This window comes from Pyrus communis, chromosome 2, assembly GCF_041283825.1.
Source record: "Pyrus communis isolate YQ-2024b chromosome 2, ASM4128382v1, whole genome shotgun sequence".
Classification (NCBI taxonomy): Eukaryota; Viridiplantae; Streptophyta; class Magnoliopsida; order Rosales; family Rosaceae; genus Pyrus; species Pyrus communis.
Window position 1 is genome coordinate 2,918,612 of NC_142566.1, and position 25,004 is coordinate 2,943,615.

Sequence of the window (25,004 nt, forward strand, 5' to 3'; positions counted from 1 at the left end):
GAGGAACCATCATGGAAGCTGAGCTTTGGGGTGTTTTCATGGGCCTTTCTATAGCTTGGGTTCTTGTGTTTTCTGCTACAAATATTCAATACAAAATTTAACTAAGCACCTCTAAATCGTAAACTAGGTGCTTAATGTAGGCACTTTGAACAACTGATAAATTACAAATACGTGGACACATCTACTGCCTACGGTCGCCAAACTTACGTATGTGCGGTCGCGAGCTTTGGAATCGCCACGTGTGTATCCTACAAAATTACAAATACATACATCTACGACCAATGCTGTTGCAGAAACTGGTAACTTCATAAATCTTCACTCACTTTTGCGGAAACTGGGATCTCTGAGATCTTAATTGTTGGTAAAGCGGGCCGACCTTTATCTGGAAACGGAAGCAGCTTACCTAAATACAAGCCTTTTATGATCCAGCTAACTGGCTGCCACAGGTGACCAACTCAATTCAGAAAAAAGGTGGAAGCTCAATTTTATAGGAAAAGAGCATGTGAGCCAATGTACTTGTAAAAGCAATTAATAATTACTTACCATCACTGCTATCTTCTGCTCGGACGCGCACTGCCTCAAGTGACGGGATGTCCTACCTTCATCCTCAGCAACAATGGCTCCCAAAGTAACTTTCTCTTTGTCCAAACTGTGGACTAACCACTGGAGGGTTTTAAAGACCTTCCCACCTCCGTGCTGCACAATCCAGATATATTAACAGAACGAATCAGACTACAGCGAAATGTATCTTCATTGGAAAGCTGGAAACACATGATCCCACTAGATTATGATCCAAACGAATTGGAAGATTACAATTTTTTCCATTCTGCATCACTTAGTGACTCATAGAAATTAAACATTTAGTAAGACCGCAGAGTAAGATGCATGCCATGACCAAAATTTATGAGATAATGAATTTAGTTCCTGCCAAGAGTACCAATTTCACAACTTTGACAGCAGGAGATACACCTTCATTCTACATTAGCTCAACAACATTACATGGGGTAGGAGGAGATGGCAACTAGTGAGAGGGAGAACTTAGAAATGAAACTAAACTAACCAAGATAAAATATGGTGTAATGTTTGAATTTCGGTGACAGATTAAGGTTATAACAACATTAGTGACCCCTACCTTAATTATTTTTGCCAATTTGCTGTAGAAATTGTGCTTTCCGTGAAGCATGATTCCTACTTTTTCAAAGACATAATTGCGGTTGTGGTGAAATGGCTCCCCAATAATGATATGCTCTGCATCAGCTCGATTCGGTAGTATCATGTATCTAACAACAATATTGATTTAGAATCATGAACCATCGAAGTATAAAAACTTACGGTACAATAAATGCCGACAATAACCAATTAACATGACCACAAAAAGTTAAAGCCCCCTAACCAATTAACATGACCACAAAAAGTTAAAGCCCCCCGGAACAAAGCAAATAGATCTGGAAAAAGGAGCCTAGGAAATCTATTTACTATATCACAAAAGAAAAAGGCTCCTAGTGTTGCACTGTCCTGTGTCACATGTTCCAACCAGAGCTGTGAAACGCAAAGCAGACGCTCCTTTCACCTATACTCTAAACTGTAACCAATCCCCACGACTAAAACAGATGGTAAACCTCCAAGAAAAATGCACCACTTACTTCTTCTCAGGTAGTAAAATACAGCCTGCCGAAATTGAATTAGTAAGCCAATCAACTTTTAATATTAAGGAGTTCACTGCACAACCATACAAAAACTTGGTGGTCTGTAGCTGCAATGAATAAAGAATTAGAGTAGAAATAGGGTTCAAACACTTGATAACCAAGTTTGAACTTCAGTCATAAGAAGTAAAGTAAGAAAAAACAACCTTATTCATACATAGAATAATGGGAAGATGGTAGCCATTGGATCGTAAGCTTCTTTTTGCCCTTAAATTTGGAGAAGGAATATCAGAAAGAACAATGCCACCATGTTTCCATATTTGTCGTTCAATGTCCTTTTCCTTCTGACTAGAAAATCCTGTAAGCAGGAATTCTATACCATGAAACAGTAATCTCTTCCCAGACTTAAGGTGACAATTTGTACGGCTGCTTCTCTCATGACTTTGAAACTTGGGATGTTTCCATCTTTTACTTGCTCTAGCATTTGAGCCTACATTTAAAGTTTTAGCAACATAATAAATTAGAACAATTTGTAGAGTTCATCAATTAGGACGAAATTTTAGAGAATCAATAGGCATGGCTTACAATATTCGGTGGAAGAATCTAGCTTTTGGAGGTTCTTGTTCTGCTGAACTGCAATATCTGCTTCACAGAAATGAACTCTCTTTTTCACTAAAACATCTCTGTCAGGGAAGTTCTTGCATGCAGATTGTATAGTGTGGAGTTCCTCATTTTGTTGAAGCTTAACAACATTTTCCGGCAGCAAATCAAGTTTGAGATGTTTCTCCAAAGTGGAATTGTTCATTAAAGGTTTAGAAGCCTGGATACGGAAACGTGACCTATGATTAAAAATAAGAGGTTGCCTCCTCTTTTTCAATGCTTGAATAGGTAGCTCATTCCCATTTCCTTCGGTCTTGTGATAACTTCTCTTCTGATCTTTCAGTGTTGCAACAGGATTCACATCTAAGGTAGTTTCACCGTTTCCCTCACTGTCTCTTCCAGTAGAATATGAGGATACAGTATTGGAAGGAAGCGACTCTTTATAACTCCTTTTATCAGAAGATCTATCGCAGGGGACATCCTTATTCAAGGGATTCAGCCTCTGATCGAGTTCTAGTTCAAATGACCGATCACGATAAAAGCTTCCTCCATCGAAAATGGAAACAAGGTTTGGGAGAAGCGTACTATATGTCCTGAGTGAAATCATTTGCCTTCGAACTGTGACTGGAGAATGCTCACCATTAATTGTGGGCATAGATGGCCCGTCCTCATGGGGAAATTTAATAATTGGATTTGACGATTTGTGTGAATTCTCCACCGCAAGTTCCTGTGTGGGTCTAAAGCATTCTTCATTATGATTTTCCTTATCCTTCTGATTGTGAGCTAATGTAAGACTAGCATTTTCTGAAGAAATACTGCACGGGACAACGGAACAAAGAGGATCTACTGAAGATAGGCTAGAAGATGTCGCCACATCTTGAGAGAGCATTATCCCATTGTTATCTTCGTCATGTAAACCAGAAAAGGCTATGCTTGACTGTGATGTTCTATAAAACTTGGTGTCATGCACTTGCACAAAAGAGTTTACGTCTGGAGCAATATCTGCCGATTCTGAGAAAAAACTCGTCTCACCAGCAAAACACTTCATCACACTTTTAGTATTCTGTTTCAATTCTGGAGTAGCAGATGCATCCTGCCAAAAGGTATATTTGAAAAGGAACAAAAAACAAAAATATTATCAAAAACAAGAGAAGCAACTACAATAACAATGATGCTAATGATCATATAAATGTTGCATTAAATAGTAAGTATGAATGATCTCACTAAAGCCAATAACACCAAAATAGTAAATATGCAACCTGAATAACTGCTTACAGGAGGTTTTAATTTAACAGTGGTATGTTTAATCTTGCATATTAATGTCAGGCAGGATGGTATAATGCATACAGTAGATATGCTTAAAACAGGAAGGGAATCTTGACATGTAAAAGAAGAAAAAGTGGTCACATAAAGCTTCAAAACTATAATAGTTCCAACTGCTGGAGAGTATTCAGTGGAGTTGAGAGGGAAAGTATATGGCACATTCAGAAAGTACAGGAAATGGCAAGTGACCCTTTACCACAGTGGTGGAAAAGTATTGAGCCCTGCATGATGGCGTGGGTTCGAACCCTGTCTGTGGCTAATCTAACATCTAATTGAACAAAATCTATCGTTTGACAAAAAAAAAAAAAAAAAGTACAGGAAATGTGAAGAGATAGTAGCAAAATAAAAATAAGCTTGATGATAATGGTATCTTAAGAAGCCATTGAATTATATGAATAAATATACGTGGTAGACCCAAACTTACCAACAGCACGGGCCTCAAAACTTAGATGCCTTTAAAGAATGAGATTAAATAAACCATGTTTTAACATTGTAAAAAGTAAAAGTGATCTTAGCGAATATGGTTGGATTTCTAGTCTGTATGTGATTAAGCTGGCTGAGACAAAACAAAGGGAAAATATTAAAAGCAGTGATATAAGAATAAAAATCTTTAAGGCATTCTAGAATTTTGCCAGTATCAAACAGGTTACAGCATAAGCTTCTAAGCTCTCATCTAGGTCTAGAATAATACATATAGAATTAACTTAATATTTGGGTAAGTGTAGATGCGTAAGATTGAAACTGAATTGGAACAAATCAAAAAGTAAAGCACACACCTGGCCTGTCCAACCCCCTAACCACCGGCTCCTGAATCTGTTCGAAGCTAAGTAACTTACTGTATCTTCTCCCTCTACGGGACATAGAAAGCTTAATAAGAAGATAAATAAATAGCAAGAAATAAAGAATACACACATATGCCTAATCAAGAGTAGGGAAAAAGGAGGCGCATGGAAAAGGAAATGTTTCTCACTAGAGTTCCCTGAATTCCAAGCTTGTGGGCGGAAGTTTACATTATTTTGAGGCTGAAATGATGCTACATCCACCATAGCGCCAACTGTCTGGAAGCTAAACTTACAGAATTAGTTAATAAGTCCCAATTGGAATGAGATAAAAAGTCCAACATGCACAGAGAGAAACGACAGTCTAAACTAATTACAATAAAAAAGATTTTTTTTAGTTTTTTTTCTATAAATATATATATCAGTTTTATATATTAGATAAGAGGAGAATGGGAGATCAGAGAAGGTGAATATGATTTTACCTGCTTCATGATAAAACCATCTGAATTTTTTAGAGCTGAAGGATCATATCTGGCCACACTGATATTTGAACCCAGAACAAGCTTATCATGAAGCTGTTCCCTCTCATAGTTGACGGATTCTGGATGGAAGTTCTCAGTTGATTTGAGATCCATAACCAAATTCTGTCCTAGTTCTTTTTGCATAGGGATATCATCAAACTTGACACATTGAGCCCTGAGCTCTGAAGAATCAGATAGATTTACGCACTCATACAGAATTCCAGAGAGAGGGGTCTCTTTCACTTGGGAAATAGCTGAATCACATGCACACTCATCAGAAGGTATGCTCTGAGACAACCCTACATCTTTATATACATCGGCCATGGTGAAATCATCCAAATCTGAGAGAGAATCACAATTTTCAGTTTCCTCAGCTGGGCCATCTAAGGAATCATCTAGCCACTCCAATCTTGCTTTCTTTACTTGAAGGGCTGCTTCCAGTACCACTGCTGTTGGCAATACGTCCGAAGGCAAGCCACTCCCCATTATTTCATTTATAACCAATGCTTCAGATGCTGCAATGGAGAGTTCAACAGCATCAGAGATGTCAGCTGCTTTCAGGTACCTGGTATCAAGCTTTTCATCAGAATGACTTGCTGATTTCTTGTTATTGGAGGGGCAGGGTGGAACAGTATCCTCCCTGGGTTTTTCAATGGACTTTGGAGGTAAAGAATTTATCCCACCAACATTTAGGCCAATTTTGGAGCAGCTCTTCAATTCGGAACCCACTGAGGTGTTATTTAGTTGCACGGAGAGAACTGTATTGGATTCAAGATGATTTTGAGAAGCATCCAAAGGTTGAAGTGGGCTACATTGTGAATATCCATTTGATGAAAGATGAAGATGGAAATGAAGTACCTATACAATAAAACAGATGTACATTAGTGTATTATTGGTAAAGGTGGAGGCCTACGTACCCAGTTTAGGCATAGGCACAGAACTAATAATCCGGGCATGTTGTTTACTTTCTATGTTATTTTACTAGCCTTTAACTTTTATTGTTTCCTTGTCACTGTAAGATCTTATTTGACATTGTGTATACAGGCCATTCTTTGTACTTGAATCATAGTTTTCACATTGATTAGAGAATAGAAGATTGTAGTCAAATAAAATAGCTCTTGTTTTTCTATACTATGTTTCCCTTCTCTCTGTTTATGATCAGTATGTACTTAAAATGAAGCACAAATTCATTGAAGAAGGGAAAATCTTAACCCTAGCTGCAGTGTGTTTCATCACGTGGTATAAGTAACCATTGACATTATGTAGCATTTTTCATGAACGATCAAATTTCTCATCTCTAGCTTCTTACCTCTAAAATATTCTTTGATTATACAAGATAAAAGTTTCAATATTTGATGAAAGTACTGAAAGCTAATTTAATTGAAAAAAGAATCCAGAATCCAGAATCCATCTCCTGTTTGAGAGACAATTTGTTTGATTCTAAGATTCCTCTAATAGCTCAGGTACACCTCTCAGCTAATATGTACAAAGATTTACATTTTCCAGAACATGGTTTCAAAGCACGCTGTTATGTTAATACATCACAAATTTAACACTAACTTCTAAAAAAGGAAAGTGGACCGATTTGTGAATTGATAGGACATGGTTAACAACATAAGAAAAACAAAAGTAAAATCAAGTCATCCTTAAGAGCTTACATTTCCAGGAGATGAAGCAAGGCTAACTGCAGAATTGTCTTCCCCAGATAAGAATAAATGACAGCTTTTGTACCCAACTTCCTCATGTGAAAATGTATTAGCATCTCTTCCTTCACTAGTGTTTCCTTGAAAAATTCTCAAATCCTATTTAGTGCAATAAAGAAGACACATGAGAAAAGAGTTTAACCAATCCCCGCCTCTCGGCTTTAGAACAAGCAGTAAATGTTAGAATATGGTTGGGATGGGTCTAGTTCCAACCTTGGACGCTAGCTCTAAGTAGGTACCCTTAAGTTCGTTGGTGCATTCATCCAATTGTTCTTTCTGGTGCTGCTGAAGCCAACCAGGAAGCCAAGCTAAATCCTGTAATTAGGAGAAAATTGAACATCATCATTGATTAACATAAGTAATCTCAGTAGTGTATATAACTCATCAATGTTATCATTAAACGCAATAACTCGTATCTGTCTCCCAATTTGATGCTTCTATTGCCTCTCTTTTTTCATTACACCCTGTTCTGAAAAGGACTTTCCCATGCTTCCTTAGTAAAATTTAGTTTACTCGTTTTTTAACTTTAAAAATTAAAAAATTAATATGAAAAAAACAAGGAAGAAGATAAAAGCAAGGGAAAATCTTAGTGGCATGGACTTGGTTCCAATCAAAACGTCTCAGTCAGGCTATCAAACGATTCTCCGTAAGCCTTCAGTTGTGGTATACCTTCTACTGACAGCTCCATTTACATAACAAAACAAAAGCTTTAAGAACAAAATCCCCTCTCATGGCACCTCGAACAACATACGAAAAAAACACCCTTTCACATTCACTTCGTAAAAGTCAGCACATCAATAAAACTAAATGGGAAAAATTGATCTCATTTAACATATATAATTATAAAAACTAAACCACACTTTGGGTTCTGATCGTTTCCAAACAAACTTGATATAAGTAAGCGAAACACTTGTGTTACTCGTTCTACATTCAAAATTCAAACTTTACCCAATTCATTTTACTACCAGAAAACCCAAGGAAAACAAATGAATCAAATTATAAAGTGTCAATTTCCTACGAATTAGCATCCGAAATGCCTAACTGGTCCACTTAAACTACCCTAAATCAACTAATCGACTTCAAATATTCACCACTCCTCTCTACCTTTTCGAAAATAATAACAGTAAAATAAACTAGTTCATTATTTTGCTCCAATTTCTCGGCAGCCAAATAAATGGTAAAATCCAATCTTAGCAGAGTGGTAAATGAGGAAGAAAGGCAGAAAGACGCACCTCAGAGAACTGTGGAGGACGAAACCCTAACGTGTCGACAGAATGAGACATAATTAGCTGCTCCGCCCCGGCCGCCGCCTTGTGTTTACGCGCGCAGCTGCCCGGGTAATTCCCCTTATAACGAGGAGGACTCCTTGGCGCCAAGAAGACTCGAATTTGGCGGGTTTTAGAGTAGATTTTTCCAAGGGGTAATTTTAGGGAGTTTAACTCTTAACCTCATGTAATTACGGAATTTTCTTTTTATACTTTTGTTAACAAACGATGTTTTACACTAATCTATATTAAAAGGGTGAGAAATTGAGTTTGTAACGCATTGAGTTCAAAGACTTTAACCACCAGAACAATCCACCACTTACTACAATTATGAAAATTAAAAAATTAAACTTTGTAACAACTCTCCGTCGACAACTGTAAAATTTTTGGTAATTGTATTTCAACTCAACCATTTTTTCATTTTAGTGATTGACGTTAAAATTTTTGTCTAGACATAACATTTGTCATTATTTGAAGGCTAAGTAGCCCAATAGATGATACATGCCTCCAACCAGTGTTTTTAACACATGCTTGGAAATACTTCTCTATTTCTTTTTTATTTTTTATTAAATCTTGGAAATACTTCTCTATATAGCACTTTTGCTCTTAAATACTTTTACTCCAAACACTTTCTTTTAGAAGCATGTTGCGATTTTAAATGCTTCTTAAGAAGCGCTTGAATTGCTTCATGAAGAAGCATGTGCTTCTATAAAGCTTTCTATGTTCCGCGAGCATTTTTAACTTTTACGTGTAAATGTTGACATTAAAAGTGCTTTGAGTTACTTGAAAACACATTTAGCGATTTTAAAAGCACTTTCAAAATCTGTCATTTCTCACAGCCCGTATTCTTCCAGAATGACATTCCCCACAACTTGTGTACTTTGATTTACATTTTGCTGTTCAAAGATGTATCACAACATACATCCTAATAATTACTCAGATAAACTGGTGATGAGAAAGAAGAAAGGCTTTTAGTAAATTTTACATATCAGAAAATTACAGCAGCTTCATTGCCTAAGAGATATTGCTGCTCGCAGAAGGCTCCGGCTGAACCTGTGACTCAACCTGAATCTGGGAGGGTTCCGGCTGGGAAGATTCAACCACACTTGGCGCCAAGGCTTCGATTGTCTCTGGTTTGAATTTGTTGATGTAGTAACTAAGTGATGGCCCAGAGTAATCAACCTTCTGCACCACCGGAGGTGAGTTCTTACCTACTTGGAGGAGTACCGATGAAGCTGTAGCAACAGCAATGAGGGCAACCCCAGCTGCGATTGCTGCTGTGTTCTCAGCTCCATCGGCAGAAGACCCTGCAGTTCCTGAGCTTATCACGCTTTCTGCTACGTAAACTGCAGGCTGGAAAATGTAGACAAGCTAAGAAAGTTGGCGCACTGTAACGTGACATATACTCAAGTCTCGAGCAAAGCAAATAAGAGAGGAAAAGAAACAGAACAACCAAACCCTATGAACTGATAGCCACAATATACATTAGTAGGTTTCAAACATCTCTTTTGAGGGTGTGGTTAATGAACTTTGTATACCCCTCTGAAGCGTGCGCGTTACGAGAGTTATGATCAACGTTTTCAGCTTAAAGTAAACTATACTCCCCACATCCTGAGGCAAGACTTATTTACTAGTTAAAAAAATACGATAAAGAGAATGACGTTCACCATTTTCTCAACAGAAACTTTCAATTTCTTCCATTCCAACTAAAATACTCAATTAAGCTAATGATCCATCAGTTTTAAGCATTGCTGAATCTCATGGTAATTCACTACACGTCTTGTCAGAAGGCAAGACTTATTTACTAGTACAAGAATATGACAAACAGAACGATGTTTACTACCATCTCTACAACAGCTCTCTAATTCTGCAATTCTATAGAAATACTCGATTAGGATACTAATACATGATGCTCGGCATCAGGAAGAACTACAAGTTTACTGTCATAATTTTCCAATATACAAAACCCAAAAAGTTTGGTCATATGAACTGAAAATTTGGTCTTGTGAAGAAGATGTCAACTGTGATTTTACATTTTCTGTTGGCATTACTTATCTCAGGTCATCCTTGTTTTTTGATCTAATGTATCATCGCTCAACCAAGCTCTGAATAACTTTTCAGAGGTTTTTTTTTTCCGTAATGATCAGTTATAATCATTCTGTCCGGTACATTCAATGATTTTTTGGCTTCAAAATTTCAAATAAGAAATAAAACACCGATTTCTCAAAGAAAAAACAACAAAAAACAGAAAGGTAAAAAGAGGCAGAATGCAGAAGTCTAGCAGAGTGTAAAAATTCAATATTTACTAACCTCCACAGAATATATGTTTGTCTGTCCAGCAGTGTCCTTCTCAACGTATCCAGTCCAACCCCGATTACGGGGTGGAAATGTCCCAGAAATTTTTGTCTTCTCACCAGCCAACCATTCCACGCTCACTTTTCCAACCTATTCACACCACAAGAAAAATATCAAAAATATATTTGTTTAATTCCTTTTTCTGTCAAGTAGAATGCCAATAAACATGTCATTGACCCTAGAAATCCCCCGCTCTTTAATTGTCAGTTTTCGTTCCTGGTCAGATTTGTTTTCCATGAGAAAGACAGACTCGTGTGAGGAAGAAGGATGTGGACACCACAGCTTGGAACACTAGGACCCAAAGAATAGTTCAACATTTGTGGTTTGAGAGTTTCACTCCAATATGTTTTGATTTCTTAACCGATGGTTGGGAATCTTTTCTCATCCACAGATGCCTATGGGCTTCCGCTGGTCGCAGAGATTTACAAACTAACTTCTTTTCATTGCAATTATCGGTGCAAAGGGAGACTCGGATGGTATACCAACAGCTTCAAGGCATGGGTGAGGTGAATCATAACAGGAATTCTAAGGAATAACTTGCTATTAACGTTCCAATTATGCTACAAAAACAACAAAAAACTATTTCAAATTCCAGATTCCATCAAAGACCGAGAGTAGTCGAGTTGCCTCTTCCCTTCGGGAAGTCACTCTGCAAACTAATGCCATGAGGATGCGCGGTAGATAAGTCCACAAAACAAACACAGACCACGCAAAAATCTTCATTTATTTGTCATCAAACATATTGGTTTGCAATGTGATTGAAATCCTGAATTAGCGTCCTAGGCAGTAACAACTCGCCCCAATTACTACAGCAAACATAACTGGAAGTGAAAAATTAATCGGGAAAATGACCAATTACATATAGTTAAACTTAATCCTAAATTAGGGTATCTGTTTACTGTAGAATCCAATCCAGTAATCTGAGATTACCAACCCATCGCTGCAAAAAGCTCCAACATGGATGGGTTAAATTCAAAACTTTTGCTTGCCTTAATTAATCAATTAATTTAAGTCACAGAAAATAAACACATCCAGCATTAAGATCAAAAACCATAAACAATCTTACACCAAACACCTAGGTAGAGTTTATATGCATACATATGTATATATACATATATGTGAGAGAGAGAGAGAGAGAGAGGGTTACCTCCTTGTCAGGAGCACATTCTTCCACATTACAGTCAGCATCTTCGGCGGAAGCTCTAACTACTGTGAGAGGATTAGCTTTATGAAGTTTTCTGGAGAAGAAGAAGCTCCTTTGTTGTGTGGGAAATGTGCATGTGAATGTGTTTGCTGCTGCAATCAGAGCTTGTGCTGCGGCTGCCATTGTTTGCAGAATAACACTCAGACACTCAAATGCAAAGTAAATTTTGTTGGAGAGTTTTATTGTGGAGAGGAGAGGCAGAAGGGATGCAGAGGAGGAGGGGGAGGAGGAGAGGGAAGGATGATATTTTTGGATGAGGATCCTCTCCAGATGCACTTTGTGAGGATCCTAGGGATCCCTACATCCTGCCCGTTCAACGTAAATTGTGCGGTAATTTTTCGTCCGATAGTATTTATGTTTAATTTTAAATAAAAAAGTGAAATTATTTCTGACCGCACGATACATAATGAATGGATAAGATGTGAGAATTCCTAAGGTACCCACAAAATGATCCGGATGGAATCCAAATTCCGATATTTTTCCCACTTGCGGATTGGGTGTCCTTTGCTTTGCGTTGGAGGTTTGGTGGATTTTAAGATGGCTACGTCATCTAAATGTTTTTTTGTCTTTTTATTTTTGTTGACCTTTTTCCATTTTTCTTAAAAATAAACTGAAACAAATTACAAACAGTGAAGCGAAGATTCTCGGCGGATCTTAAAATCATACGTTTCAACATTTAATCTAGAAAATACGAAACTAGGATAATTATTGAAAATATGTAATCGATTTAAGATTTTAATTTTAATCTATGCTCATGTTAAAGAAATTTGATTGTTCATCACATTTATTATTGGATTGAAATTCAATTGTGTTCATTTATTTACGTCAATTTTTTAAAGTATATGGAGTAAAAAATTCTATTATAACACTACCATTTTTGAGTGACATAGAATAAAGCTGAGTTAATTTTAATTTGCATAAAACTTTAGCGATTGTAATTCCCACTGCACCAACAAAGAGCTCACATGGCTTAAGACGAATTCACAATGCACCCACAATTCAATTGCCTTCGTTTTAATTTTTCAATTATTTTTTTCTTATGAACTCAAAATGCACAAAATATAATATATCAAAACACAATAAAATCTCATCTTTTGGCATCTCTCGTTAGTTCAATGTGTATTTTCCGTAGCAAAACGTAAAACACAATAAACTCTCATCTTTTGGCATCTCTCGTTAGTCAAATGTGTATTTTCCATAGCAAAACGTATGAAATTACCGTTGTACCCTCTTGAATTTTATTTTTTATTTTTTTATTTTTTTATTTTATTCAGTTATATAGGAATGTTGGGATGAATTCTTTCTTGGGATTAAAAAAAATAAAAAAGTTATCTAACGAGTTTTGCCACAAAGATACATATTGGATCACCGAAAGATGTCAAGGGAGAGGAGATCATTATATTTTAATAAGACCAAATATGAGCGTTTTGATTTATTAAAAAAATGACTAGCTGAAAAAATTGAAATTTGAGGTTTCGATGAGATTTAAGGTCATCTCCAATAAAGAAGTCTAAATGTCTAAAAGTCAAAAAATGGATTGATTTGCCAAAAAATTCATTTTCAAACAATGACTGGGCCATAATTCTTTGAAACTCACCGGACCATTATTTGGTCAAAAGGTCATTAGGGCCAAATGTAGCCCCCCCTCTTAGCCCATTTTTAGGACTCAGTTCCTTAGTTGTAATAATTCATTCAAATTCAACGGTTATATTTGAAAAAAATCTAACGGTAGTTTAACTAAATTACCAATAAATTTAAGGTATAAACTTAAAACTAATAAATTATTTAGAGGGGCTATGTTTAGTCATTTTGGTTGGAGATGATACATGAGTATGGCCTGACACTGTTCATTAAAAAGTATTTTTTTGCAGACTATAATTCTGGAGAAGTTATGTTTAGTTCTTTCGGTTGGAGATGGTTTAAGTAAGTGCGTGCTGAGTTCTTATGCACCGACCACGATGTTCTGAGTTTGGAGTCGTCAGCATTTGCATTATGTTCTGCATACGAGTATATTATGGCAAGCAGAGTCTCTGACCCAACCCATATTTTTATGGAGTTAGGAGAATCTGTCATGGATCGATCCAGACCGGCTCGACGACAAGACGTTAGGCTCGCGAACGCAAGTAAAGCAGGCAATGTGGTGCTGATGCATGCTTCAATGTACCGCACATTCGTACGGTGTCAATATTTCTGGTCGTTACGATCTGAAGAGTGGCATCGAAGAACGCTTGGGGGAACTATATGCAAAGAATCAACGACGATGGATTCATTGAGGTTCGAGATCCATAAAGGAAGCTCTGCAGGAGGACAGGGCTACTTCTGAATAGGAATCAAATATGATATTCTCCATTTTTTGTTACGTATCTGACCGTGAAACGGTGAATGTACGTAAATGCATGTACTGTAACCAAGTTCGTAAATTACTGAGTTTTGAGAAAATTTGATTTGTTTTGTTACCCAAGAAATCTAAGAAAATTTTATCCAAAAAAAGGGACAAGGCAGAAAAAAGAAAGTATCATCGTATACTATATAACATAAACCAACAGTACATAAGCCATCAAAGAAAACAGCACTCTCGACAATATTAAAACCTTTACGCGCTTGTTACCAAAGGGCCACTCGAACTGCAGAGGCTCCAGAAATTGCAATCACGCAGTGGATGCCAATATAAGAGAGGACGTTATGAAAGATCGATCAGACGAAGACATGATCGATCGTTTACAAACCTCAAATCCCACTTTCTGCACTCGCCACACCAGTCTTACGTTACACCGTACACCACTTCATCCCATTATGCAATCCACTCACGAATCTTCCCCCTCTGAAACTGATGCACCCTTAGTTGAGAAAATCTCCAAACCTAAGTTTTCGTCTTTGTGAAGCTGAAATATTTCTGAAGCTTCTTCAAGATACTTGGCCGCTTAGCTAATGTTTTTCCGGTACCCTTTTGTTCGCGTGCAAACCAAAACTCACCTTCACCTAAAAGAAAAGCCTGAAGAATGGACAAGAGAAAAAGAAAACCACCGGGGAGATTAAACATGTAAAAAAAGCATACACGATAAGGTTACAAGCTGATAGAAATGCGTCCGAACAATGCAGAAGTGAATTTCATCCAATGATCCAAAAGATGCTGCTAATTTATAAACAGAGAAGCAAGAAATACAGCAATGAAATTGCAGCAGAGAAATCAAAAGCTAAAGAGCTTCCTAAAAGGACAGGCAAGGAAACTGAAGATAACGTCCGTTGGATTCCCACATCAAAATATGCACTTTGCATTCATAAACAGAGCCCTAAAAAGAAATATAAACATTGACGTTACCATTTACCCAAACTTTCATGGATATCCTTTTGTCACAGTTACCAATCAATCAAACTGAGTTTTCAACCATAGCTTAATGTTTTCAGGTGCCTAGTCTCCATAACTTACAGCCCCATTAAAACATTTACCACTCAGAGAGAGTGCTCCACTATCTACATGTTCAATAGTCATCTTTAACAATACACAGAAGAAGGCAATATTGTGATGTAGTTAATGAAACCCTTTCACGATCAAGAGCTAAAGCTATGATTTAGCTTGGGATAAATAGAAAATTAGAACTTTTACAAGTAATGTCTTACAGCTTTGGGAAAATGAACCTCATTAGTGATCACGACTTCAGTACTAGCCTACTTGGACTTGCAAAACAATTTCACTCGTTAAATTTCAACCGCGTCAAGTTACCTTTTTATGTTCATCCTGTTAGTGTATAAGCATTGAGCTAATCTGAGTTTAGTAAAATAAGCCTTGAGTTTAGTTGTGTATCCACTTCGATTATTTTCACCAAGCGTAGGGCTCATATTGTAATTATGTCTAAGTGACATGTGTAAAGATCCTAGAACTTAGCTAGATGTGTGGCTGGGATCATTTCCTGATGTAATGGTGAGAATCCAGATGCATAACTAACCGTTATGCAGTGTTGTGTGTGTGAGAGTGTGAATACAGAAAAGGAAGAACATTCTCTGCGGTTTTGCAGAGAGTGAAGCACCCATATCCATCTTCATTTTTTCTGTGATCTCCTCTTCTTCTCTTAAAATTAGCACACTCTAAATCAAACTTCAACATGGCCTTAAAGCCAGGTTTGATCAATTGAGATCTGGGCGTGAACTATGAAGTGGACGTCATCAACGTTGAAGCAATCGAGCTACACTCAAGTTCGTTCTGGTTCAAGTGATGTCGCTGGAACTCCATAGAAACCTAATTCGATTTGTGTTCGTATCATCTAAGCTAAGAGATGGCTGGATCTGGAAGTTATGAGGTGAGAACTCTGATCTCCTCCAGTGAGAACTACGAGTTCTGTAGAATCAAGATGGTGACGATCTTCAAATCTCATGGGTTATGGAAATTTGTTGAAAAAGGGGTCACGACCTCAGAGTCAAAGAAGAAGAAGAAGGTTGAAGGAAGCTCAGAAGAGGAAGATGATGAGAAAACAGTGGCTGCAAACATGTAAGATGCAAAAGCTCTAGGTATTATAGAGTGGTCTCAGATCAATTATTTCCTCGAATTGCCAACGTCGATTCAGCGAAGATGGCATGGGATTTGCTATATGGAGAATACCACGGTGGTGATCAAGTATGGTCGGTTAAACTCCAAAATCTTCGACGTGAATTTGAGTACACTAGAATGCGCGATAATGAATCATTATCTGGGTATCTTACACGTTTGAATGAACTGATTAACCAAATGAAGACGTTTGGTGAAGTGTTATCTAATGAAAGACTTGTGCAAAAGGTTTTAATTAGTCTTAGCAAACCCTATGATCCCATTTGTCTTGTGATTGAGAACACAAAATGTATAGAGACTGTTGAATTACAGGGGGTTCTAGCAATTCTTAAAAGCCAGGAACAGCGTTTTGATATGCACACTATGAAAACTCACCTTTTGCACAAGATGCAAAGAAGAAGAGCGTCTCCACAGCCTTGCATGTGGTGTTAAACAGCAGCTCGATACATACCATATTTAACTGAAACATTTATTTTTTGTACATAAGCAGTGCATAATGTGGGAAAATTCTCAAATACAAAGTATTAAAGATACGTATGGTGCAACTTCATGACATGGAGATCATGCATTTACTAAAGCATGGGATGGAGAAGCAAGAAATACAGCAATGAAATTGCAGCAGAGAAATAAAAAAGCTAGAGAGCTTCCTAAAAGGACGGGCAAGGAAACTGAAGATAACGTCCGTTGGATTCCCACACCAAAATATGCACTTTGCATTCATCAACAGAGGCCTAAAAAGAAATATAAACTTTGACGTTACCATTTACCCAAACTTTCATGGATATCCTTTGTCGCAGTTACCAATCAATCAAACTGAGTTTTCAACCATAGCCTAATGTTTTCAGGTGCCTAGTCTCCATAACTTACAGCCCCATTAAAACATTTACCACTCAGAGAGAGTGCTCCACTATCTACATGTTCAATAGTCATCTTTAACAATACACAGAAGAAGGCAATATTATGATGTAGTTATGGAAACCCTTTCACGATCAAGAGCTAAAGCTATGATTTAGCTTGGGATAAATAGAAAATTAAAACTTTTAAGTAATGTCTTATAGCTTTGGGAAAATGAACCTCATTAGTGATCACGACTTCAGTACTAGCCTACTAGGACTTGCAAAACAATTTCACTCGTTAAATTTCAACTGCGTCAAGTTATTTATGTTCATCCAACCAAACTCAACCAAAGGTACCTTGAACTACTCCCACCTAACTGAGCTTTGAAGATCACAATATCAGGTTTAGGCCACCTTTAGATGAATCAACAACCGAGAAAGTCATGGCACAAAATATCCATTGAAAAATATACATTGCTGACTGCTCATCACATCCTTAAAACAGTACAGGACCAATCAAAAGATGATGCATCCAAGGAGACAGAAGTAAATACAGAAAACAACTTGGGGATCTCTCCTATAAAGTCATCATCAGATAACAAAATACACTTGCTAGCCTGCAATATAGTGCAATCAAAGGACTATAGAAGCATGAGTTAAACACACAGAAGAACTAAACAATATAGTTACCATCAGTTACAACATCTGGAGGAGATCCAACAGAACCCAACAGCTTAGGCCTGCTTATCCAGTACTGTTGAAACCTCTGCCTTGCATATTCCATGTAGTCAAAGTCAATTTCATTCACATGTTCCTGGAAAAATGAATGCATGATCACTATTTCCTCCAAGAAACAAATGAATGCATGTTACTATTTCCTGCCAACTTAAATATAGCCACAGGAAAGTATTGCTACGCATTATGTATATCAGGTAGGAGGTAGGTAAATCCTTGATCACAATTAAAAATCAGAAAGACATCCTATCATGGACAGGATCGCTTATAGGATAAACTATCATATAAAGAACGCAAGCGTTAGCACTCATTATGGAAGCCACAAGAGTGCAAGTGCCTAGTCAAAGTGGCAATAGGTTTCTATGATAATAAGGTTCAAGCCACGAAGACTATGTTGAAACGACAAGTACCGAAATGATTCCCCATAAGCCCCAAAAGAGATGGCTTGCAAGAGTATAGTTCTCAACGTCTTGAACCAGCTGCTCCACTTCGCTCTCAGTAGGTTGATTGCCTGCATACAAATCCCACAATTCAGAGAAAATCAAATAAATTCTTCCAATTTCTTGAGAGAGATAGAGAAATTACAACATAATCAAGAAAATAATATTACCTGAAGAACTCAGATACAAACGAACAAACCGCTGACGCTCCTCCGAACCTGTTGTGAGTGGCAGGTCAAGTTATAGCATGGAAACAGAAGGAAATAAAACAAGATAGATATAAAAACATGTGCCACAACAGATGACAAACCAGGATATTTGCTGTAGTCCAAAATATGAGGTGTATCAGTGTGATAGTCAGCTGCCATCTCACAGAAATGATTCGCTATGTCAAATGCTACAGCATTATAACTTGCATATTCATAGTCCTGGCATGAAAGGTAAATATAATATCAGCACCAAAGAATTTTATCACTGTTGTTCATGCCCTATTGCACATTGTAGATGACATACTTGGATATTCCATATATGCCAACAAACATGGTGCTCAATTTGCTTCCCAAGAAATGAAAAAAAAGAACAAAATTATAGAACTTTCTTATAGAAGTCAGTCAAATCCATACTTCCTTAGTAAATGAATCCTTTCATTGATACATCATACGCGGCGACGCTTAAACTTTAAACCTATATACATACTTATAAAAACTGAAATACTATGTCCAGATGATTGATGATGATCTCAGTCCTAATCTTTTTCTGGTATTGTTCACAAGTTGGATTATATTGTGAATTTCACAGACACAAGCTATTTGAAATACTTGGTATCCTTTCTAGTAATGACATCTCCCATACTAAAATTAGGAAATCATCTAAGCATAGTACAGATAACCAGGCATTCTATTGTTGCATGTAAATGAAACGTCTTAACAACTTACTTGAATTGAAATTTAAAGATCAAATGAAAAATAAGATTTTGCTGCCAAAATTCAGGTGAGAAAAAAAAAAAAATTGAAATTCAAAGCAGAATGAGAAACTTACAATTATGGTTATCGATTTACTCTCTTCCTCAAGCATTATATTACCATACTGTAAATCATTGTGGCAAAAACCAATGCGTTGATGAGGCCCTGAAAGCTCTTTCTCCAGTAACGGGATTTCCTTTTCAATAGAATCTAACTGAAAGGAGTTAACTTCTTCTGGCGTAGACAATCTCTTGGCCGTACTGAGCCAATTTCTGGGGCATTTACAAAGAAGTGAGTGAAGCTATAATAACAGTAGGAACAGTAATTTATGCGACAAATTAAGCTCATTTAATTTAGACACATAGCATTATCTCAAATTTTCAGAGAATAATAGAGCAAAAACAAAGTAATGTACCGCAATCTATCCCAGAGGGTGACAACCTTTGGACCAGGCATATTGAGCTCGTGGAACTCCTTCAGTTTAGAAGCTATAAGAGCAGATATATCCGGATCACGTAGATCACATGCTGAGAGTGTCTGAAAATGTACAAGTGAAAGTGATAATATCAGGAAAGGAACAAAAAATGTTCTTCCATAGTTTGAGCTACATAACTCTTTAATTCACTTCTTTATGCAATTTATCCATGTTACCCAAGAAATTAAAAATAGATATTTTTTATCTTTCTCATGCATAACCACCAATAGAAGGAATTGTAAAACCAAATTAATCAATTCCGGAAAAAACTAGTATTAGTTAGAAAAGTTGATCTTGAGCTAGGGAAGTTAGTCATAAAACACTACGACATGACAATTTAGAATGGCATTCTTATGCACTAGAAATATACCGAGCGTTGATGGAAAAAAAGAACATGGTGCATACAATATACTCCTAAACCCAAGTAGAAATGGTGAAAGAATATTGTGTGTTCTTAAGAAATTCAACAGTAACGATCCATAGAAAACAACATTTTTTATTATTAGTTTAAGTGCAAATTATGAGATTGATAGAGAACGACAGCAAGATAAATAAAAATGAAAGTACCCGTGCATGGATGAACTCTTCAATTCGGCCATTTGGAAAACGCCCAAGTAGTCGAGGTCCCTGACCATTCTTTGACATGTGTTCAAACGTCCGGATCTCATTATCCCTGTCAAAGAACACCTCGACACCCTCACCATAAATCCTAACCAGAACTTTATGTGACAGTTCCCCTGTCCTTGATGGCCACTTTATTTGGAAAACCTCATTAGTCATTGCACCCTTGAGAGGGATCACCTGCAGTGCCTTTGAATCTACCACATCGTCCCACTGGGTAGCCATTGATTGTAGAATCTCCCTAGCTTCTGCTGGAATACGATCTTCTCTGTTGTTGACATTTTCCATGGCGCCCATGATAAATGATTATGCTGCACATCCACACCACGATGATGTCGATGAATGTTACCCAAGCAACCTAATATCTTGGTGTGGAAATGTTGGATCCAAGAAAAATAAGCAAAGAAAGTAATATGATTGTTTGACAGACTCCCTAAAACAACATGCACTCTTAACCGTCTAACATGACCTAAAGCCTACAAATTTAAACCAGATACCAAATAATAGCTGTAAGAATGCTAATGATCACAAAATATCGAAAGGAAAAAAAAAAAAAAACCCAAGATGACTAAACCATCTTGAAGTAAAAAAGCGCAGCAACTAAACGTCCACGTAACAAAAATCAGGCATAATTAGCACACCATTTCAGTCTAAACATGTGCATAAAACATTTTTGGCATCAAATAACACAACTATTTGTGTCCATTACTCTCCAACTCGCTCGCCGCAGACAATTCATTCCATTCCATAACACATTACAAAAAATAAAACGATTGGAAGCTGCCCAAGAGGCAAGAAACCAATTACCACATTATTCTATATTAGGAAAGGATTAAGGACCTATAACATGCAATAATGGCCACAATTTTGAAACTTGCAGATATAATTAAAGGGGAAATTTCCATTTTCTTCAACAAAACAAACAGAAAATAATCCCAAATTCACATGCACCATGCAACTTTCTCATTCATTTCTCAGCAATCCAGTCCCTTTCCCACCCATTCCCCGTTACCAACACAACACAAACGAAGGAATTAGCAAGAAAGGGATCCGACCCGGATTCTCAAGAAACAAATTGAAATAAAATAAAATAAAAAGATTTCTTCTTTGATGTTGCATGCAAATTATTGGGCACTATTAGAACAATAACAATACCTGGAAAGAAGAACCGGACCGCCGGACCGGAAGGAAGCTGAGGAAGAGGAACCGCACGAGAAGAGGGCACGGAAGGTGGGCTATAAGAAAGCAGAAATACCTCAAGGTCGTGTGATTTCGGGGAGGAAGGGAATGGCGGTGGAACGGAAGCGGGAGGGGAGGGTGTTGGTTTTGTTGGTAATATTTTGGGATTTGAGCGGGTTGGCAGAGGAGTTTGGGCCGTTGGATTTCGGCTGTGAGGAGGAAATAAATGATTGTTACCTTTTACGTGTGCGTGACGAACTGCCCAAATGCGTGTTATCTATTTCGGTACCCGGGAGACAAACCCGTCTAACAAACGTGTGGGCTAACTACCTTCATGTGATTTTTAAATTGGGCCATGAGGTTTTAGTTTTTTCATATTGCTCTGTAATGTTTTAAAAGTTTTGTATGTTTCAACATCTAATTATTCCTTAAATTGATTACTGTTTTAGGCTTTGTAATGCAAATGTAGCTTATATGTAAACTTAGTTACGGATTTTATACTCATCGTGTCATCAATTTAATAAATATTCAAATAATTCATTAGACAAAAAATGTAAATTAATATCATTTTTAAACATTTAGGGGTAACGTGAAAAAATTGAAACTTCGCAACCCATTTAAAATTTTTCAAAATTTTAATATCCACGTGGGTCCTAGATTGACATGTGGCCGCCAGTCACTATTCATGTGGGTGCCACTTCCCAGGTTAAGTGCTATTTTAACAGAAAGCTTGACAGATGTATGAAATTATCTAAGAATTATCACTTTAGGTACCAGAGTGGAATGAAAAAAAAACTTAATGTATGAAATATTGAAAACCAAGAAACTTCAAGATAGTAAACTGAGATTTACCCCTCAATTTCAATTTTTTTTTTAAATTTTTAATAATTTAATATCCACGTGGATCCTAAATTGAGACATAGTGCCTAGTCATTGTCCATGTGGGTGCCATATCGTCAATTCACGGAGATTTTGACGAAAAACTTAACGAATGCATGAAAGTGACTCAAAATTATGACTTTAGGTAATAGATTGAGATAAAAGAAACTTGATTGTATAAAATGTTGAAAACTAAAAAAATTTAAAGTAATAAACTGAGATTAATTCTAATATAAATATGAATATAAATTTGACGTGAAATAGTTATTGTAATATTTATAATATTCCAGCAATCCCATCATCAAATCAAATTTGACTCCGTATGCTTTGTACTTTTTATACGTGGGATAACTTAAAACTCTTAATAAAACCCAGAGCACTTCAAGGCTAGTGGCATGTGACTGCGGTTTCCAATCTAAAAGCCAAAGTTGGGTGACACTATAAATCCCAATAAATACACAAACTACAAAGGTGGAATCAATTTAATTTTTTCCCGCGGACCCCGGCGGGCTTTCAGACACCACTGTCTCTACCTAATTCTCAACACACACCTATAAACCCTCCTTCCTCCCTGCCCTCTTCAAATCTCACCTTTCATACACTTTTACGTAATTATACATCTCTCTCTCATGTTCACGGCGGAGTCACCTGCATCAGCCCCTGGTGTCGGCGTCGGCTACGGCATAGCCATTGCCGTCAGCATCCTCGTCCTCATCTCCGCCATTATGCTCGCTTCTTACGCCTGCGTTAAAGTTAAAGGCTCAACCGGCAGAGGCCACACGGGCGATGCCACTTCTAACTACTACGAAGACGGCAACCGCCGCTTCTCCACCACAAGCAACTCAACGGTGCCTGTGGTGGTCCTCACGGGCCTCGACGACCCCACCATTGACTCGTACCCAAAGTTGGTACTCGGCGAAAGCCGGCGGCTCCCTCAGCGCAACGACGCGGTGTGCTCCATTTGCTTGTCCGAGTACAAGCCCAAGGATCAAGTACGGTGCATTCCGGACTGCCACCATTGTTTCCATGCAGAATGCGTCGATGAGTGGCTTCGCATGAGCGCCACGTGTCCGGTTTGTAGAAATTCTCCGGCTCCGTCGGCCGGTCCAAGCCCTCTGTCCGATTTGGTGCCACTGGCTTTCAATGCCAGGTGATTCTGATTCTGATTATTTTCATCTTCTTTCTTGATTAAAATCTTGGGGTTTTTTTCTAATTTACTTTCAATGGCGAGTTAAGGTATTCATCTTCAAATCACCGTGTGATCCGGATTCAAACTTTCTCCTGTTCTTGTTCTTAGAGTAGATTAGTGTTAGTAGAAGAAGTTGCTACACGAATTTTTATTTATTTTTTAAGTTGCGGATTTTTACAAGTGACAATCTTTCGTCCACGACGGAAGGAGCACATGGGTAGTATATAGTATTAGTTGGTCCATCTTGATTTGCATTTACGTTCATGTTGGAGGTTAGATGACTTTGATTGTTCACATTGAATACAAAGTAGTTAGATTGCCGTAGATTGCGCTTGAATTACTTACCTAAATTTTTGTTTGATGTCAACTACTCTCTTTATCTATCTACTTAATCTACTTTTGTTAGACAGTTGGTCTGCTCTGCCCGCAGTTGTATACGTTGACGCTATATGTTATGGGGTGTCAAATTAACTCATTAGATTGCTAATAGATACCCATTAAGGCGTATTTAATTTGATTTCACATTACATCATTATCATTTCTATCAATCTCACCACTACATTCTGATAATATCAAATTAAACAAGTCTTAACGAGTACCCATTAACAACCCAATAAGTTGATTTGGCACTTCTACTATGTGCAGAAGATTTATAGTCGTGTTGGTTAAAAATATTTAATTATACGTTCTTGGTACTCTGTTGATTCTCATTTCTTTTAGCTAAGAGGATTAGAAATGATGGGCTCACTGAACATGGAATTGGACCCACTTTGGACCTTAGTGTCCGGAGCTTAGGAATCCACAAATTTGAACTGCACAATTATGTGAAAAAGAAATATGAGTCGTTGGTTTGTGTGAAGTGGGCTAGCAGAATGAGTTAATGAAAATTGTTAGATTCAATTTGTGTGTTCCAAATTTATGGATCTTTGGGCTCCGGATTCAAAAGTCCATAATGGGTCCAATTCCATTGAACATTTGAGCACAACAGTTTTTCACGTTGTATTGTTTTGGATTATTTAGAAAACTGAAATAACATCACAAAGAATGTCTTTGATGGATTCTAAATCATACAAATCAAACTTTAACCTAGGCAAGATTGAAAAATTAGTATACAAGATGGATGATCGTGATTATGAACTAAACAAGCAAATCATTTGCCGTCAAAGGTTGATCTTGGATTCAAACCTTGGGGGTCACAGTGTTAGAAGTCCAAATTTTTTACACAAAAACAGCGCACAAAGTGTGCAAAAAAATTTCAGGTCCTTAACTGGGGCAATTCGTTGACTAATTAGTGGACTTGTTGTCAGTTGAGTTATGTTGCGTACATGTCAACATATATCGACCATATGCCGAAGCAATTTGCTTAGTGTTATCGAGAGCATATGAAAGTCGAACTCTATCAAGTGTTGTTGATGCAAGCTGCCAATTCCTGCCAAACTCTATCAAGTGTTGTTGATTTGAAGATTCCCTGGACCTTCACATGCATGTTTTCCAGCCTTCGGATGATCCCAGGACCATTTTGGTCCTTATGTTGATATGTCCTTGACAGCCACCATATTCACTTCTCGATAAATATGATTAAGAGTATAATTTTGAATTTGCTAACAGGAATACATCTTTCACTTTGTTTTGGCCAATGGAGTGAACGCACAAAGAAAGAAATATTAGATAAGGATTTTTTGTTTGTAGTAAATGAATTCTTTTTGGAAACTTCACTTTTTCATGTTTGCCTTTTTTTTCATCGTTGTCTGTCCT

At 37.3% G+C, this 25,004-nt stretch overlaps 4 protein-coding genes across 11 annotated transcripts; 1 reads left to right on the top strand and 3 right to left on the bottom strand.

Moving 5' to 3' along the window:
* Window positions 1-24: 24 nt before the first annotated feature.
* On the bottom strand, window positions 25-7,992 carry LOC137748679 (uncharacterized). Of its 3 annotated transcripts, none has more exons than XM_068488850.2 (12): window positions 7,802-7,992; window positions 6,783-6,884; window positions 6,525-6,668; window positions 4,828-5,724; window positions 4,537-4,624; window positions 4,343-4,416; window positions 2,229-3,336; window positions 1,850-2,133; window positions 1,644-1,753; window positions 1,133-1,280; window positions 544-696; window positions 25-437 (listed from the first exon to the last, which is right to left on the bottom strand). In XM_068488850.2, the coding sequence occupies exons 1-12, from the start codon at window positions 7,850-7,852 to the stop codon at window positions 306-308; spliced, it is 3,291 nt and encodes a 1,096-aa protein (XP_068344951.1). In that variant the 5' UTR covers window positions 7,853-7,992; the 3' UTR covers window positions 25-305. The 3 variants fall into 3 exon arrangements, with proteins under 3 accessions (XP_068344951.1, XP_088537458.1, XP_088537453.1); XM_088681332.1 differs by having other exon boundaries at window positions 25-433; window positions 7,802-7,961; XM_088681327.1 differs by having other exon boundaries at window positions 1,644-1,747; window positions 7,802-7,959.
* A 644-nt stretch (window positions 7,993-8,636) lies between these two features.
* Window positions 8,637-11,613, bottom strand: LOC137747538 (protein MAINTENANCE OF PSII UNDER HIGH LIGHT 1). The gene is made up of 3 exons (XM_068487667.2): window positions 11,337-11,613; window positions 10,145-10,279; window positions 8,637-9,187 (listed from the first exon to the last, which is right to left on the bottom strand). The coding sequence occupies exons 1-3, from the start codon at window positions 11,514-11,516 to the stop codon at window positions 8,849-8,851; spliced, it is 654 nt and encodes a 217-aa protein (XP_068343768.1). The 5' UTR covers window positions 11,517-11,613; the 3' UTR covers window positions 8,637-8,848.
* A 2,285-nt stretch (window positions 11,614-13,898) lies between these two features.
* LOC137748988 (putative choline kinase 2) lies at window positions 13,899-21,565 on the bottom strand. Of its 6 annotated transcripts, none has more exons than XM_088681351.1 (10): window positions 21,158-21,538; window positions 19,949-20,313; window positions 19,322-19,443; window positions 18,983-19,178; window positions 18,255-18,372; window positions 18,115-18,162; window positions 17,915-18,015; window positions 17,460-17,583; window positions 16,309-16,393; window positions 13,899-14,385 (listed from the first exon to the last, which is right to left on the bottom strand). In XM_088681351.1, the coding sequence occupies exons 2-9, from the start codon at window positions 20,297-20,299 to the stop codon at window positions 16,362-16,364; spliced, it is 1,092 nt and encodes a 363-aa protein (XP_088537477.1). In that variant the 5' UTR covers window positions 20,300-20,313; window positions 21,158-21,538; the 3' UTR covers window positions 13,899-14,385; window positions 16,309-16,361. The 6 variants fall into 6 exon arrangements, with proteins under 6 accessions (XP_088537477.1, XP_088537484.1, XP_088537467.1 ...); XM_088681358.1 differs by having other exon boundaries at window positions 13,899-14,620; window positions 16,244-16,393; window positions 21,158-21,449; XM_088681341.1 differs by having other exon boundaries at window positions 19,949-20,367; window positions 21,158-21,297.
* Window positions 21,566-22,479: 914 nt separating this feature from the next.
* LOC137746592 (RING/U-box superfamily protein) lies at window positions 22,480-23,661 on the top strand. Its single transcript, XM_068486605.2, has one exon. The coding sequence runs from the start codon at window positions 22,690-22,692 to the stop codon at window positions 23,212-23,214; it is 525 nt and encodes a 174-aa protein (XP_068342706.1). The 5' UTR covers window positions 22,480-22,689; the 3' UTR covers window positions 23,215-23,661.
* The last annotated feature ends 1,343 nt before the right edge of the window (window positions 23,662-25,004 follow it).